This window comes from Terrapene carolina, unplaced genomic scaffold, assembly GCF_002925995.2.
Source record: "Terrapene carolina triunguis isolate 2854851 unplaced genomic scaffold, T_m_triunguis-2.0 Scaffold234, whole genome shotgun sequence".
NCBI classification, from domain to species: domain Eukaryota; kingdom Metazoa; phylum Chordata; order Testudines; family Emydidae; genus Terrapene; species Terrapene triunguis.
The window spans coordinates 7862126-7880406 of NW_020664585.1; the positions used below are offsets into that span (position 1 = coordinate 7862126).

Below are 18281 nucleotides of genomic sequence, written 5' to 3' on the forward strand. Positions count from 1 at the left end.
GGAACCGTTTGAGAAGCTAAGCAGTGGGAAACAAGAGGGTTGCAAGCAGAGGAGAATGCGTGAGGGAATCTTTCTCTTACAAGTTCTCTGGACATTAGGCTAGTGGCTTTTTCCGGAGCATCTTTGCTTAATTTCTTTTCTCAGATGTTGCATTGTGTAATTTGTTGCTCAATACTTTGCATCTATCTGGTAGAGTCGCCCTTCTGATAACAACACTTGACCCTTTTTATAAAGCACCCAGAGATCTCAAAACATTTTACAAACAATAATACATTAAGTCTCCCAACTCCCACTTCACAGAGTGGTGAATTCAGATACAGAGCGGTTACGCCACAAAACTAGCAGCAGCTGATGGGGGAATGAAGTCCAAGAGTCCTGATTCCCTGCTCTAACCCCTAGAGCACATCATGGGTGGATTCAAGGTAACCAAAGCCTAGGTACAGCCGTATTTCAGGCCCCCAGACAGCCTCTCTCTCCAAACTTCCCCAAAACAGACTTCTTCCCAGCCCAGCCCTATCCCCTCACTAGCTCTGGAGAGACTGACTCTCCCTTCCAGCCCTAGGATAGTCTTGTTTCTCTCCCACACCTGAGTCCTTCATCTTCCTGCCAAGTGGAACAGTCCTGCCAGGCAGACAGTTGGGTGCTGCCTCCCTGTCTGCATCTCTGACTCCAGGTTCTCTCTGTTTATCAGGCCCATGTCCCCTGGATTCTGCCTTAAAAGTGACCAGTAAAATAAAACTGTCCAGGGGCCTCTTTATGAATGTGTAACAAAAGGCTGAGGGGGTTAGGATAAAGGGGCCTTGCTGCTGCTTGGAAATATTAGAAGTATCAAGCAGGGCTGGCTCCAGGCACCAGCTTACCAAGCAGGTGCTTGGGGCAGCCACTTCAGAGAGGGGCGGCACGTCCAGCTGTTCGGCAGCAATTCGGCGGACGGTCCCTCACTCCTGCTCGGAGCGAAGGACCTCCCGCCGAATTGCCGCCGCAGATCGCGATTGCGGCTTTTTTTTGTTTGTTTGTTTGGCTGCTTGGGGCGGCCAAAACCCTGGAGCCGGCCCTGGTATCAAGTCTGGTCTTCCCTGGTTTGCTGGAGGTCTCCCTGAGCACTAGAGAACTGAAGTGAGAGATTTCTTAAACCTCAGTCACGCAATTGTGTGTCTAGAATCTTGCACACTGAGCACCTCTTCCCCGCCCCCCCTCAGCTCTTTGTCTGGAATCTAAGTGACAGGTGTGAACAAAACCGGCTAAAGAGCCTGACTACAAATCCTTTCCCCTCTTGTTCGCTCAGCTCTGAGGCTCCTGGCGCTGTGTGATGCCATCACTCTAACGGCTCTCCAGAAAAGAGGGCAGACAAACCCTGGATGTCCAGTGCAAAATACAACAGAAAACAAGAACAGGGATGAACTTTTGGTTTGTTTTGGTTTGTAATAACAGGGGGTCTGCCTATATCTACCCCTCCTGAAGACAGTGATGGGAAAGGATGGGTCCAGCACTGCTGGGGCACAGACGCCAGGGACTGTGAGGAAGTGCTGGGGAGTTCCGGTCTGGCAGTGGGGTTGCCAACATTGTATTTCAAAAATAAGGGACTGTTTTCTTAGCACCCCCGCCACACCCCTGCTCCCGGTATTATCATTAATAATAAGCAGCACTCACCTACATTTGCCAGGGGTATTTTGTGCTGCTTTTTGCAGCGCTCAGCAATTCCCGACCTTGTTGTAAAGAGATGAAAAAAGACGGGGCGTCCCTTGTAATAAGGGACTGTTGGGAACCCTACCTGGCAGTGAGTGAGATGGATCCCTCTGTGACAGTGCCGTGTTTCTAGGACTCTTTCTTTGGTACGACCGTTCGCACAGGTGGATTAAAATCTCTCTCTGTTTCTCTGCTTCCCTGGGCAGACTTCTTCCCAGACTAAGGCCCCATCCTAGACAAACTCTCATTCCTCCCAGCCCAACCCCTTCAGCTCCGCTGGATGGAATCTCTCTTCCAGCCCTCCAGGCAGTGGACTCTTGTTTTCCTCCTACTCCTGAGTCCTTGATCTTCCTGCCAAATGAGGAAGCCCAACCTAGCAAGTAGCTATCTGGCACCACCTCCGCTCCCTGGACGTAGAAGTGCTGCCTTTCAGCTGCTGCAGACAGCATTCTGAGAGGTGGTGGGTTCTGAGTAGGAGACAAGGGACTTTGGGACTTACTTACAGCCAGTCCTGCTCCAGGGTCTATTGTACAGCTAATTGCAGGGAGCAAATCTAAAGCAAAGCACCATGCCTACTTTCCTGGATCAGGCTGCTACTCCTATCATTGCTCTAAAGCAGGGGTGTCAAACATACAGTCCACTCGCTAGACCTGGCCTACATGATGTATTTATGGGGTCACATGCCAGAGAGAAATAGAAAAAGGAGGATGGGATGAAAGAGAAATGAAGTGCAGTAACAGCAATGGCTTAAAGGGGAACAGACTCTCCCATTGACCAGTGAATGGGATAATGAGGCACTGAACAAATAATACCCAGCCCTTATGTCACTATGTATACGCTGCACTCTCCTTTTGATCTCTGTGCAATCCTCCTGGCATCTGTGGGCACTCCCTGTGCATTGTGGGGGGCATAGGATGGGCAGGGATGGTGTCCCTAGCCTCTGCTTGCCAGAAGCTGTGAATGAGTGACAGGGAATGGATCACTTGATGATTACCTGTTCTGTTCATTCCCTCTGGGGCATTTGGTATTGGCCACTGTCGGAAGACAGTATACTGGGCTAGATGGACCTTTGGTCTGACCCACTATGGCCATTCTTATATCTTATGTCTTATATAGTCCTGAATTTATACCCCAGGCCAGTGTCTGCTGTTCCACACACAATTCAGCCCTTTCTCCAAAGGAGTTTGACACCCCTGCTCTCTTAGTGTCGGTGACCTCTCAGCGAGGCAAACTGGACTGGAGACAAAAGCCCCGAAGCAGATGTTTCCTGTTAACTGAGATCTGCATATATAAATGAGCACTGGGAAGGTCCACATGGCTAGACGGCTGCCCAAGCTAGAAAGCTTTCTATCTTCACTCTATCTGAAACCTAGTGCAGCTGAGATACTGATCCAGCTCTTTCAAGTCCAACATATGCTGGTCCTGCCTGTTCTCTTGGGGGCACTGAAATAAATAAGTGCTGGACAATTTCCCCATGGAGAGTCACTGCCGTGGCTTGAATAGCCTGGAAATGCTGCACTATATTGAGGATTCCCTTTTCCCTTTATTAATTGAAAAAGAGTAACGGGGTGGGGGGGGAGGAGAGCCCCAAGAGCTCCCTGAATCTCTCTGGGGCGGTGGTCAAGGCCTTGAGCTAAAAGGCCTCCGCCACTCTAGAAATGCAGCAAATCTGACCTCTGTGATTGTTATGGCAGTAGCACGTAGAGGCCCCAACCAGACTCGGAGCCCCCTGGTTCTAGATGCTCTACACAGTGTCCTCCTCCTACTCTTGAAATACATGAGACAACCCAGTGCTGTGCTAGCCCATTGGGGGCCCTAAGCAGGATTTTTGGAGGCTCCCCCAAATACTAAAACAGGCAAGTTCTTATGAAAATAAGTGAATAGGGGAGACCCCTTGAGCTGCTCAGGCTAAGCAATTGCTTAGTCTGCGTATGCCTACCACCGGCTCTGAGACAAACCCAGGAAGTAGTAGTATCCTGATTTTTAGACATGGGAAGCTGAGGCACAGAGACGTGCCCCCAAGGTCACACAGGGAGTCTGGCCAAGCCAGCAGTTGGACCTAGCTCTTTAAGAGTGCTAGCTGAGTGCCCCAGCCACTGATTCTTCCCTTTCTCTCCTCCAACAATCTAGAAAAGTAGATGGTCAATAGGCCTCTCAGAAAGGGCAGGCCAGATTACCTCAGCCCTCCCTCAGAACGAGCTGGAGTTAATGGAATAGTTACTCAGAGTACACGCCTCCCTAGCCAATGAAAGGAGGAAACATGAAAGTTAAATTTAAGCCAGTTATGAGGAGCTGATGAGGATCTAAGTTTCTCCTGAGTGCCCAGTCTGCTTGCTGTGTTCTTGGCTGGGTACACAAGGGCCTGGTGTAATATGGCCTCAAACTGAGCTGCCGTCAGCCACGTACAGCTGAGCCACAATTTAGCAGAGCTCCCTCCTGACCAGGGTAATATACACAGCTCTGAGAGACTGAGGGCAGCCATATTGCAGGCTGAGGGTCCTGAGCCAGTTTATGGTGTTCCCAGCTCTGCCCACAAGACTGCAATGATCTAGCCCTGCTTTACACTTAAAAATTAAATCTAGCCGGCTATGTTGCTCAGGGCTGTGAAAAATATGGCAGCCTGTGTGCCGTAGTTAGGTCAAACTAACCCACAGCATTGATGCGGTTAGGTCAACGGAATTGTTCCATCAACATAATCCACCTCTCTGAGAGGTAGCTAACTGCACTGATGGAAAAACCCATTCTGTCCAAGTAGGAAGCATCTACACTATAGCGGCACGGCTGCAGCTGCATCGCTGTACTGCTGTAACATCAACATGCCCCTAGAGGCCCCTATGGACAGAAAAGGACAGAGCAGCCCTAAAGGCACTTAACCTGTGTGAAATGTGAGGAGGGCAGGAGACTGCCATCTCCCTGACCCTTCTTGCTGCAACTATGGCAACAGGGAACAGCATTCTAAGTGTCAGGAGTCTCATTAACACTGAATCCTGGGGATCCTGGCAAAGAGCCTAGAATGGTGCATTGACTGTAAAGCTCAAAGAGGGAACAATGTCCTTGATAAGGGATGCTTCCCTAAATGCAGTGGGGAAGGGGAATTTGTGAAAACGAGTGGTGACTGCTCAGAGGTTCTTTGCAAGGTCTTATAGCAGCAGGGAGGTTTTAGAGCTGGGCAGAAGTATTGGACAGGGCCAATTTTAGTAGGAAACGTTGCTCAACTGTCACAAACACATTAATTAGTAGGCTAAAGGGACGGCTCCCATTGGAAATAAAGCTGGGGGGTTACCTCTAAGCATCTTGGCAATATGCTTGAAGAGGGAGCAGCAGGCCTGCATGAAGACGTTAAGGGAAATGCTGCATGAGGTGGTCAGAGCTGCAGGAAGAGGTTGGGGTAAAAATAACCTTCTTAGCCAGTGCAGCTGGGTTGCCTATCTTCAGAGGAGATGGAGCATTTGAAGGTTCCACTTGTATTCTTGTTTCAAAGGGCACTTGTAGTCTTGGTATTAAAGAGAGTCTGGTTAAAGTTACTGTCTTAACATCCTTATCTCTTCTTACTACTGACAGACATTTCCCTGCCTCTTTTTGCCTTTTGTTTTCTTGCATTTCACTGAGTTTGACCCAATAAAACTGACTCTGGCCCTCAATGGAATTTTGATCTCCTACCTGGCTATTCAGCCTCTGGGAGGGTTCCAGACTGGAAGCGAGCTACGCTTGTTGGATTAAAGCTTCTATTCCTGAGACCTAGCAGGCTGAGGCAGCTCCATGTCTTCTCAAAATCAGGTTCCTCTCTTCTCTGGCAAAAGAATTGGGCAGGGAGGGGAGAAGGATCAGAATGTGTAGGAAGTGTCACTATGTCTTTCCCCTCTGCTCTTCCGTGCACTCATTCACCTGCCGTTGCAGGCTCAGACAGATGTCATTTCATTGCTCATTCGGACATGCACACAATTTTTATTCACTCCCAAATAACTGCAGTGAAGATCAAATCTAGGAGTAATTAAATCCCTCTCAGTTCTAGTGTGGATGATTTAAAAGAAACGACAGCAAGTCTACCTGATCACATACATCTCTCAGTTTCATGCCCTCTAGAACCCATCGTAAATTTAGCTGAGTTACAATAAATTCTGCATATGTCTACTTGTAGCAGGATCTCAAGGAAAGAAAAAAAATTATCTAGATTTAGATTTCAAAGGCATGCTGCAGATAGGGGACTTCAGTTTGCTAGCTGGCAATTTGACATCCTCCTCCCTCCACCCCAATTCCTTTCAGAATTTCACCCCTGCTCCCAGGCAAAAGAAAAAAAAAAATCAGTCAATAAAAATGAAGAATGCAGCTCTAATACATGAGCATCTTCATTAGTCACAAAGAATTACTGGCATCCCACAAGCGTTAGAATCTGAGTGCACAATTTTGGGGAAATAGTAAAACAAAGAAAAAAGAATCAGATAGAAAATTTAAAGCAATTCATCCAAAAGGGAACAGAGAAAAGACTGGTCCGTCTCCGATGGTAACTTTGGGTTAGACAGGGATCGGCAACCTTTGGCACGCAGCTCGCCAGGGTAAGCACCCTGGCAGGCCGGGCTGGTTTGTTTACCTGCCGCATCCGCAGGTTCGGCTGATCGCGGCTCCTGGCCGCAGTTCGCCGCTCCAGGCCAATGGGGGCGGTGGGAAGTGGCGGTCAGCACATCCCTTGGCCCGCGCTGCTTCCTGCAGCCCCCATTGGCCTGGAGCAGCGAACTGCGGCCAGTGGGAGCTGCGATCAGCCGAACCTGCGGACACGGCCGGTAAACAAATGGGCCCGGCCCTGGCGAGCCGCATGCCAAAGGTTGCCAATCCCTGGGTTAAGAGAAGCAAAAGCACTCAGAAGATAAGTTTCTGAGCTCTATTACACAGTCCAGCCAGCCCTGTTTTTTCCCTTTGGGTAAGGAATCCTACAACTAATTTTTAAGTAGGACTGGTAACTCCCCATTCTTATTAAATAATTGTTTAAATTCTTGAGAGCCTCTGATAGGCGCTAAAAGTGTCAGATATTTTAGTTTACTAAACAAAATGAAAGGGAAATATTTTTGTGCTATACCAAAATAATCTTTAAGGGTCTAAAGGCTCCTAGAAGTGAGGCAACAATGAACATCTTCAGTGTATGCAAGTATGGCTTGAAGGTAACTCACAGATGTAACAGTTGTGTATCTAAATGTTACAGTAGATAAGCAAAGAAAAATAATCAGAGTAGCAGCCAGTTTAATTTACTTAATGTTTACAAAAAAGAAAACTAGTTACAAAACTCATAATGTTCCACAGTTTGTCATTTTTACTTGAGTATAAAACCTGCTAATCCATGCAGCCATCAAAATTTTACTGCACGACACCCCAAATCTTCTGCCATCTTGAATCAAAACTGTTGGTGCTTATGTATACTTTGTATTATTGTTAACACAGGAAAGGCAAGGCGATGCAGTGCAGTACTGTACCAGCATAGGGTGAAGTCTCTAATGGAGTCAGAAAATCCAAATTAGGGTTAGCAATATAAAAAAAAATCATACAATTCACCTTTATTTTAAGTGTCTTTGGAATCCATCATGTACTGTTAAAATGTATAGTGAGAGAACATGAATAGTGAAGTTCTACTTATACAAGCAACATCTTTTGCTCTGAGTTAGTCTCGTAGCAAAAGTTATTGCAGGGGCAAAACTCCACAGGATTAGATGGTAGAAACCCTCACCTAAAATAAAATGCAGTAGTTTGTGGGATTTTATGTAAATGGCTAATGGGTCTGATAACTTTACATATAGCTATATGATGGGCCTATGATGAACATGCTATTTTATTAAAGTTATCTTCTCCAACTAGGTTTGTGGACATTGTTTGTACGAACAAAAACATTAGTAGTAAAACCTCTTTTTCCTTTTCAGTGCAAATGTCAAATATAGCAAGAGACTGGTCCCAGACAGGTAACTCAGCCCATTAAAGTTTGTTTAAAGTTAAAACTGAAAAACTTGATATTCAAAATCTCAGCTCAGAAGTGGATTTAATTATTACAAAATAAAATTTAAAGCAAACTGATATGAGGATTTAAATGTGTCTTAAACCCCCTACCAATTAAACTTAAACTTAAAAAAAGCCCATGTTTCTAGATTTGGTCAGGAATGATAGTCTGGCTTTAAGTGCAGCTACCACTATTTCTATTTTATCTCTTTCTTTTTGAAAATGGCCTCTGATTTTTAAGAGCATATTATACAATACTATGAAAAGCTGTAGCATTAGTAGACCTGGATGACATGGTAGCTCCTGAACAGGTTGTAACAGTTTGGGCTTGTATAGGACCAATCTATACTCTGGAAACATCCTATAGCTTAGCGATTTTGTGGACTGTCGTATGATTTGAGGATCACAGTCTATATTACAATTTTGGGTTATGCAGGTCAAACTAGACAACAATGGACCCATCTGGCGTTAAAAATCCACAGGACCACAATACTACTACAAGACCAAAGTGTGGTTTAAGAGCATCTGTTGCTACTGGTCATAACCATGTGCTGCAAGACAGTAGCATTTCAAGCATTTCTTTCCTCTTTCTAAATAGAAAAGCAGTTACTGTTCAATTTCAATGTGTCTCATAATTAGCAAGTTATGCTATCAATTGCACTCTGGATTTACTTTTACACTCTAGTCTTTAGCACCAGAGATGGACCTGGTTTACCTCTAGATACATTCACATGGGTAGTTGGCTTTGTTATTTCTGCTAGCTTTGTCAGTCTCTGGCATGATATTGTTCCAAGGACTCCTACTGTGGCTGGAACTTCAATGGAGAAATGGTTTAAATATTTCCTAAGGCTCATAGTTTCTTAGTGAAGCCTGCAACAGTAATAGAATTAGCACAGATTTTGTCTCATGTGCGGTGAGATTCTTCCTTTGATGATATTCCAGTCTGTGGAATGTACAATGCAGTAACAAAGGTGTTAAATAAATCCTTCTCAAAGATAAGAGAAGACGGAGAGCAGTGCTTTTAAGTTTGGATGGCCTCTAGTTTTTAACAGCAAAGTAAGGCACAAACTAAAAATTACCTTAATCTTATCCATTTCTTTTCCAATCCCACACTGCTTTGGAATTACTTATGAAACAAAACTTCCCGTACCACCCACAATAATGGGGTTGTGAAAATTATACCAAAATGTAAGTAACTTCTACAGGTATATGGGTGGTCTCCCTGTGATGAAAGTTTAATGGTTTCCCCATGAGTTCTGACCTAGATTTAAATGTGGATCATTTGCATTTGCCACTTGCTCTGCAGACACTCAACTTCTGCTTAATTCTCAGTCTGCACTTCCTTGTCATGAATCGATGCATTAAAATAAAGCTTAAGGCCCTCTCTGGGATGACATGATCGCAGCAGCATCTTCTCCCTTCAACTTACCCACCTTTGTAGAGCACTTTGAAGAGCTATAGTCATGATAAGTATTGATCACTATAACCTTTGTGTTTTAGGACTGAGGACAATGCTGTTTAGGGCGCCAACTCTAGTTGTAGATCTTGTGCTTGCAATCATGCCCTAGTTGTAGGAGTTCATAATGCACTAGGTGGAGATATTCTCTTCCCACTCTACGCTAAGATGAATTTACTCAGCAATGTATGCTAGAGCAGCCAGTATGCACTGAAAAGGCTAAGGAGACTGAATATCAAAATGTATGAGCATAAGCTGAATCAAAACTCAAACTATTGCTTCCCTCTGGTACAGGCAATAAAAACTGAGTACTAATCCAAAGACAACATCAGGAATCAGTTTCTTTCAAGACAATGCATTGCACACTAAAAATATGGAATTTAAAATACATAATACACTTTGAAAACTTTTTGGAAAACGACACTTGATAGTTGTGAAAATATGACTGCAAAACAGAATTATCTAGTCCAGAGGTTCTCAAACTGTGGTCCTTGGACCACCAGTGGTCCGCGAGCTCCATTCAGGTGGTCCGCAGATAGTTCCCTCTAAAGCGTGTGCCTGGGCGGCTGTACACGAGAATGAAGGGCCACCCACCTAATTAGTGGAGCCACGCAGGCATGGCTCCACTAATTAGGTACCTGGACCCTGGAGAAGATGCACATGAAAGGTGAGGTGGTGGCAGTGGGGCGAGAAGAGGGAGTGGGAGGAATTTGGGACATGCAGGGTCCAGAGAAAGACGACTTTTCCCAGCTCCAGGGCTGCAGCTGCCACGGAGAGACGGCCCTCCTTCCCAGCCTCAGCTCTGTGGCTGCCATGACAGGGGAGAGACCCAACTCCTTCCCAGCCCCAGCTCTGTGGCTGCTATGGCAGGGGAGAAATGCCCCTCCTTCCCAGCCCCAGCTCAGGGGCTGCTGCGGCGGGGGAGAGAGGGCACATCCATTGCATTAGAAAAGTAAGACTACTGATATTAAAATATGAGTTGTGCGCTTTTATTTGTAGAAAAAAGTTGTTTATTAGTTTTTTTTTAATATAGTACTTTTCTCCAAAGTACTTTACAATAGTTTAACTGTACAAACAACATTTGGAAAGATCGTTAAGTGGTCTGCTGAGACCCTCAGCAATTTTCAAGTCTTCCGTGAAAAAAAAAATTTGAGAACCACTGATCTAGTGTATGCAGATACCCCTGGAAAATTTTGTATATTTTAATGTACATACAAATGCTGTGTGTAGCAAGTAAAGAAAATGGGAATAAAACTCTTGGGACATATGAAAGGGAAAAAGACTAAGAACAAGATCGCTAGAGTAGCTTCACAGGAGATATTTAAATTAATGAACTCAGTTGTCTTTAAGATCTCTATATACACATGTTCTATCTATATATGTAGATAACATACTATGGGATTTAAGCAAGATTTATCCCAATAGTAAAAGCAAAACTCCAAAACAACTCATTTCCCAAAATATTTACAGGTTGCAGAATTTTCTTCATTTATATAAAGCGGTTCAAGACACGACTAAACAATTGGCATCTTTGGAAGACTACAAAAGTTTATAGTTACTGGACAAGACAGTTTCAGCAGGAGTTATAGATTTATCTGTAGTGTATTTGAGCATACTAGTAGAGGCATAACTGAAATAAGTGAATAAGGTCAGTGGATTTTAACTCAGACATGTAAAACTGTCCGATCCCTTATCTAACTCCAGGCCAAGACAGTTCAAACACCTCTTCATCGTATGCTCCTACACAGTCATTTTATATAGCATGCCTCTGGGACTCATGCATTATTAGAATGGTGGGTGAAAAATGAGACTGAACAATTATTCTTATAAATGACATCTATATCCAGCTTTAGTTCTACACATGTTCCTAAGTGGAACAATGATTTTTGTAAGTGACAAAAATAGGGATCAAGTGATAAGTAGGGTCTTGCCTCCCTTTTAGCTTACATTATGTGATCTGGGTCCCTTACTGCCCCCTCCACTTCTTGACGCCTGAATTTGCTAGAGGTGCTGGGACAGGATATCCACCCTACCTTTGTAGTTGCGTTAGGTCTTTCCTCCTCCTTTCTCGATGACTGATCTATTTCCCACGCCATTCTACTTATCCCTACACTCCTAGGCCACTCCTCCCATGAGCTTCTAGCATTAGGTGTTAACACTTCCAGCATCTAAAGGTAAAAACAATACAAATTAATCACTGCAAAAAAAGCGTTAATACTTCTTATATGCAAAGTGAATAGCACTAAGGCTACCCATGGGACAAACATGCCATGTCGTTCCAGGGTGCATGCACATAAAAATCAAGATTGCCTGCGTTGTTTACATAGGGAGCAAGAGATTGAAGACAAGACCTTTGTTAAAACGGAAGTTTATAACAGCCTATTGGGATACTCCCTCTGGAGCTGGGGTCTAGATTCATTAGCAGGTTGCATCAGGAAATCAATGGCATAAGGCTAGAAAAGTATCTGGGTCGCAAAAACAAGGATATAGCAGTATGGAAACAGCTCTTGTGCATCTGCAACTTAAGGATGGGGGGTGGGGGGGAGAGGAAGGAATAGCTTTGTGGCAGAGGAAAGTGTGTATAGTTACTGGTTTGACTGTTACAGCCCATTAAAAGTATTTCTGTCTTGAAACAAACAGAACTGACTGGAAAATGGAAAATTGCATTTTTGGGGAAGTTTCTTGACCAGGCTCTGCACTTGCATTGCAGATAGAGCATTCAGGTTTCCAACCCAAGAACACATTGAAGATGTTTTGTTCAACACAACAATTTTAGGGTTGAGAGTAAGCAGCCTCTCCTCAGAATGAATGAAATGAAGTATATTTCACCTTTATTAGGATGTTGAATGCACCCACTAACAAGGCAATGATGAGCATGCAACTCACACCACTCCTGCTACTTTTATGGTCCACAATGTCCAGCCAGCCGGGATCACCAGCATCTGCTGATGACGTTGCAGTAGTCAAATAACTCCTTGCCCCCACCAGAACAAAGTATGGGGGGGGGGAGGGGGAGGTCAAGTCAATGCTGTCTTGCAATTTCACAGATAGAAATAGAACTGCGCCCACTAGAACCTGGGTTAGAAATACTTTCTCGCAGTTTAGCTGCTGCCAGCATTAGCCTCAGACACATCAATTGTAGTTACAAATCTTTATTTCAAAATGCATTTCAGTTTGTTCAATTGCTGGCTGAATAAAACATGGAACTTCCTGCACACACACATTTTCCCCCAAATTCATGAGTTCTTCCTATATTAGTGCTGCATGTGCTAATACTAGTGCAATAACAGGACTTCACACTGATCATTTACCTAACGGAGTTAAATCTAAGGTTATTAGATCAATTTCTGATCTCAGTTCCATAGTTATCCCAAATTTACATCACTGAGACATCAGAATCTGGTCCACTGAGTAAGTGTTTAAGGAAATGAAGCGGGCACTACAATGGATCACAGCACTAAGTCGCCATCAGGTCAACCATTTACCCTTATCTTTACTTGTAAAATATATACTGAAGTTCAGTATAGAGTTTATCCTTTGTCTCAGATACTAACTAGTTCAACGTAAAGACTGATATGGACCATACAACAGAAGACTAGCTTAAGTAGGTTGGACCATTCAAGTCTTGTTGAATGCCAAACTAGACTTGTTAATTTTTTGGAATACAGTGATTGCCTAAACAAGACTCCAGTTTTGTTAGTACAATAACGTTTTATTTGACATCTACAAGATTTTGGTATCTTGCAGTTTTTTGGACAGGTTTATACAATCTCAATTTTTCAATAGTGCAACCTGTGCAAGCAAGAAATGACAAACATTGTCCTTCACTTTCTTATAAACATCTACTATTATAGGCAAAACAAAACTTACCCATATTATAGATAAGTGACTATTCACATTTGTACATTACAATTTCTTTTAAACAGCTCCAGATAAACTCTACAATGTCTTACAACATATTAAACAGTATTCAAGTTACTGGATAACAGAAACAGCACATATAGCGGAACCCTCAAGACTTTCCCATTGTCTAATTTACAGCTCAAGTAAGGTTTCATCTTACAAGTGACAAATTAAATTACATTAATGAAGTAAAAAATATAAGATTGTATGTGAGGTGGAAGTGAATTTGCACTTAGTTTCCATAGTCACCTCGGATTAAGGAAATATTTTAATTTTAAAGGAAAGGCTTTTAGCCATCTTTGCATTACACATTAGGAATACCATTAATACATTAAAATGAAGTAACTTTTTAATTTAAGATGCTTATCACAAAAAACATGTTGCAGACTCAAATATATAACCTCCAGGAGAGAACCAGAAAAAAATGCAATACTTGGGTATAAACACTATAAAAATGTAATAACCAATGCTGTACAACTAAGATTGTTTCTCTCGGAATTCTTGACTGGGGTGTTTATCCTGTTCATGCCTGTTTCCAAAGACATGCACTGTCAAACAGAAACTGGGAAGGAACCTGAATGAATGCATGATGTGCAATCTCTAGTTTTCATGCTTATATAAACTTACAAGTTGAAGAGAAAAAACCCAATATATATTTTCTATATATACTCAATACATGCATTCGAGGTTATCTCCCACAGCAATGGCATTGATGTACTGCGTTAAACCCTGAGCACTGTATGACAAGATAAAAATAAAGCCTGTTTGGGAATTTTCAAGCATTTTCAAACAAAATTTGTGGTTTGTGGCTTAAAAGGCCAAAAGTAAAAGCAAACAGGAAGCTCTACAGAGAGCATAGACAGATGCACCACCATAAGCAACTGCTGGCTTTCAGTTCTACCATCCTTTATGTACCTCTTTATTCCCAAAGTACTTCTGAGAGCACACAACTGAACTGAAAAAATATTTCTTTGGAATCTGTCCCTGATTTTTATGCAAGTGATATGCTTTTACAGCCTTTTCTCAAACACCAAAGTCAACATCTGTCATCTGTCCTCTTATGCATTGTTGAAGTTGGTGATGCTCTGTGGGTGATGTTGCTGCCATATCTGTTGCTGTTGTACTGCAAGCTGTTGAGACTGGTCTGATGTTGACAGGAGGTTTACAAGGGGCGATACACAATTTGCAGGAATGAGCAAACCTGTAATTAGCAACAAGTCAGTTGTACTTCATAAATGTATAAAATGTTTGTATGCTTAAGAACTTAGGCCAATGGTTCCAAGTTCCTTACATGTCAGCAGTAGCTTTTGCATAGAAAATTAAATCTTTTTATGTCAAGGGCTTTCAGAATTTATTGAGCGCTACAACAGGTTCTATTCCCAACTAAAAGTAGTACATTCAAAAGTCATCTGATCCTTCAGTCACAGACTAGCAGAGAAAAAATGCAAGTTGTCTTTAGGGAAGTACAGCTTCAACTACTCTTGCTGTACCTTCAACTAAATGATGCACAAGGCAGCAATTGGCTATTTATTCACTCTCCTGGTTGAATAGAAGATGACAAAACCACAGAAGTTCAGGAATGAAGAGAAAAAAAAACCCCAGTTTAAACCTCTTCACTGAGTTTAGGGACATTTGAGTTAAGCTGCTAAGGCAGGGGTGGGCAAACTACTGCCCGTGTCTGGCTCGTCAGACCTTTTAATCCAGCTTTGAAGCTCCCACCAGGGAGCGGGTCGGGGGCTTGCCCTGCTCATGCCGTCGCTCTGTGCGGCTCCCAGAAGCAGCAGCATGTCTCCCCTCCAGCTCCTACACGCAGGGGCAGTCAGGGGGCTCCACACACTGCCCCTGCCCGAAGCGCCGCCCCTGCAGCTCCCATTGGCCATGAACCGTGGCTAAAGGGGGCTGCAGGGGCGGACTGCGGATGGGGCAGCGCGCAGAGTCACCTGACTGCACCTCCATGTAGGAGCCAGAGAGGAGGACATGCTGCTGCTACTGGGAGCTGCTTGAGGTAAGCACCGCCGAGGGCCTGCACCCCTCATCTCCCTTCCACGCCCCAACCCCCTGCCCCAGCCCTGATCCCCCTCCTGCCCTCCGAACCCTCAATCCCAGCCTAGAGCACCCTCCTGCACCCCAAGCCCCTCATCCACAGCCCCACCCCAGAGCCTGCACCCCCAGCTGGAGCCCTCACCCCCTACACCCCAACCCCCTGCCCCAGCCCAGAATCCCCTCCCACACACTGAACTCATTTCTGGCCCCACTCTGGAACCTGCACCCCCAGCCCAGAGCCCGTACCCGCTCCCACACCTCAACATCCTGCCTCAGCCCATAGCCCCCTTCCATACTCCCAACCCCTCTGCTCCACCCCCAGCCTGCAGCTCCCTCCTGCACCCCAAACCCCTTAACCCTGGCCCCACCCCAGAGCCCGCACCTCCAATTTCAATGACATCCATGGGCTGCCATACAATTCCCATACCCAGATGTGGTCCTCAGGCAAAAAGTTTGCTCACCTCTATGCTAAGGCCTACGTTCTCCACGCATACTTTTTGGCCATGGCTTCAATAGCCCACAAACACTGCAGAAGTGAGTATTTTAGTGGTTGAAGTAAGGGTTTGCCACCCCTCTTCAAGGCTGAAAAGTTGAGTGACTCTGGTTTTAAAGATAGCTGGGTGGAAAAGACTTGGGTGGCAGAGAGAACCACAGGTGTATTGGGGCAGAGGTGGATCTTGCCTTTGTTGGGAAATATGCATCAGGTGATAAACAGGAGGGGGAAAGTGCAACACTTTGGTCCAGTAGTGTAGGGGTGCAACGACCCTTACCTTTACGACAGTGCGCCTGCTGCTTAGCCTGAAGTGATTCACACCCACTACTCTTCAGTCTATACCCTGAGTCTAACTGACTGCTATGTGGTCCAGCAGAGACAAGGTAAAATAATGGACAAACTTGCTTACCTACAATCCTCTGTCCATCCTCTGCCCTTAGCCGAACTATTTGCATTTTCACATTTGTACCACTCACAGAGGCTAGAACTCCTTCCACTTTTGTCCAGACACTTAGTACTGAACCACACAAGACGAAGTAAGTTCGACAGCGGAGGCCCACTTCACAAACTAATCCGAGGCTTGCTTTCTTACAATTGCCTCTCCTGGAGGAGGAAGAGAGTTTAACACATTAAAGAAAAAGGGAGAGTATTTTACAATTAAAATTATCTGTACTTGTGTAAGTAAACACTAAAGGATGAGAAAGTCAAGATAGTCAAGCTGGATAGTGAGATGGGGACATGGATAAAGCTACCTCACAAAATGGCTTTTAAAGTACATCTCGGGCTAGATCCTCAGCGAGCGTAAACTGACATAGCTGCATTAAAGTAAATAGAGCTACACTAATTTACACCAGCTGAGGCTCTGACCAATAATGTCCATTAGAAATAGCAAGAGGGTAAATGCTCTGTAAACAAATTCAGCTGTTCGGGTACTAACACACTGACATTCTTCATCAGTGGTTAGCACTGAGAAGTCAAGGCACCAGATGTTGAGGGTTTAACAGCATATTGCTAGGAGAATCAGCATTAAAACTAATGTTCTTTAGTTCAACCATCTAAACTCTGAATCTAGCTAAAGTTACTGAGTTTACATTTTTTCAAGTTAGTTATATCCAATACATCTCAACAGATCAATGTGTTTACCAAAGCATGAGATACTTTTAGTCCCTCTGGGTTATTACAAAAGGTCTTCATTATGCCCACTCTGAACTAAAAATTGAAGTCTGAAAACAAGTTCATAGTTTCATCTCTCTCTTGTAAGGTAAGAAGTTGCAGATTACCACTTGGACTGTTGACTTTGAGACTCCTTCAGAAATTACATGAAGTGACCAATATTGGCTCTTGGAATTTTTATGAAGATATGGATGAAAAGTTGATAAATTAAACAGCAGACTCCTGGTCCAAGTGATAAAGTAACAGATTTAGTCAAACACCCTGGTAGAAAACCTGTTTATATACATATAAATACTAACCAATAAGCATGGGTACAGGTATCTGCCGATGAATTGTACTGCTCTAGCCAATGTGGTAGAGCATCTTCAGAAGGTACCTGAAAAGCCATTTAAAAGTTGTATTAAAATATAAACGTGGCTTCTGAAAACTACAGAACAGCACACCGTATTTTGCTTGTAGCAATGGGGCAACAGATAACATTGATACGCCTATGGTTTTGTTTTTTGTTTTTAGTACTAAATATGAACAATCCAAGTTATATTGCTCGGCAAGCATTTTGGTTCATCCATGCTAAAAGTGGAAATCCTGCTAAGGATGTCAATAAAGGTTTAGGTATAGTAGAATCTCACTGATTGAGATGTCTAGATCCAAGAACCTCGTTTATAAAGTGACAAGCTCAAAGACATCCTCACACTTAGTGCACTTCGTTCACTTATTCTTATAAGCATAGTGTACGTTCTTAACTTGCCTATGAAAACATTGGCTACTAAAGCAATTGTGTTGCTCTGATACAATCTTGAGGAACAAATGAAAGGATTAATTTCAGCACTTTCGGCTGTTTCCCTGCTACTGTTTCTAAAGTTCAGAATCATGTATGGTTAGAGTATATTGTACCTAGTGGTCAAACATGTTGGGGATAAAGCATCTTCTGTAAGTTGAATTGCAGATGAACCTTCTCCCTAGTTGATGTTTGGAAAGCTGCTTCTAGGTTGTGGAAAGTCTTAATGGAACGATTGATCTTTTGGTAAGTTTTTGCAGATACAAAACACTATTTGTTTAGGCAGGCTTGCAGAGCCCTAAAGATCTTTTTGGATAAAGATAAACTATAGGCTTGTACTGGATGAAGTTTACTGCATAAACAACATTGGTTAAGTATTTCTATAACTTGCCACCATACTGTATATGGACAGACATGGGTTTTGAAAAATCCTGCATTGTCTTTTACCACAAAAACTACTTTTTAAGTAATGTTGATTTAAAAGGTCACCTTCTTATATTTCTTTTTCAGGTCTGCATACGTTTCCAATTTGAGTTGTTTTCCAGTGTTTGGTCTGTATACTAAGAAAAGCTTCTTTTTGGGATTCACTTCCTTTACCAAGATGGCAGTTTTCTTATTATTTCTTATCTGAAAAAAATGATTATTTTGTAAGTTTAAACATGGGCAGTGTCTTTCCTAAATAATTATGCGTACAATAAATGTGGACAAAAGTGGATGATGTGTTGAATGGCTATCCAGATTCTAATTCTATATACATATTGGTTCACAACTAA

At 43.4% G+C, this 18281-nt stretch overlaps 1 protein-coding gene across 3 annotated transcripts in view; it reads right to left on the bottom strand.

Moving 5' to 3' along the window:
* Positions 1 to 12612: 12612 nt before the first annotated feature.
* Positions 12613 to 18281, bottom strand: part of SBNO1 (strawberry notch homolog 1) — a 41839-nt gene continuing 36170 nt past the window's right edge. For all 3 annotated transcript variants that reach the window (XM_024196146.3, XM_024196144.3, XM_026656894.2), the window contains 4 exons: positions 17998 to 18135; positions 17030 to 17106; positions 15967 to 16160; positions 12613 to 14222 (listed from right to left, as the gene is read on the bottom strand). In XM_024196146.3, coding sequence (XP_024051914.1) covers positions 14080 to 14222; positions 15967 to 16160; positions 17030 to 17106; positions 17998 to 18135 — 552 coding nt within the window. In that variant the 3' untranslated portion in view covers positions 12613 to 14079. The remainder of the gene's footprint in view (positions 14223 to 15966; positions 16161 to 17029; positions 17107 to 17997; positions 18136 to 18281) is intronic.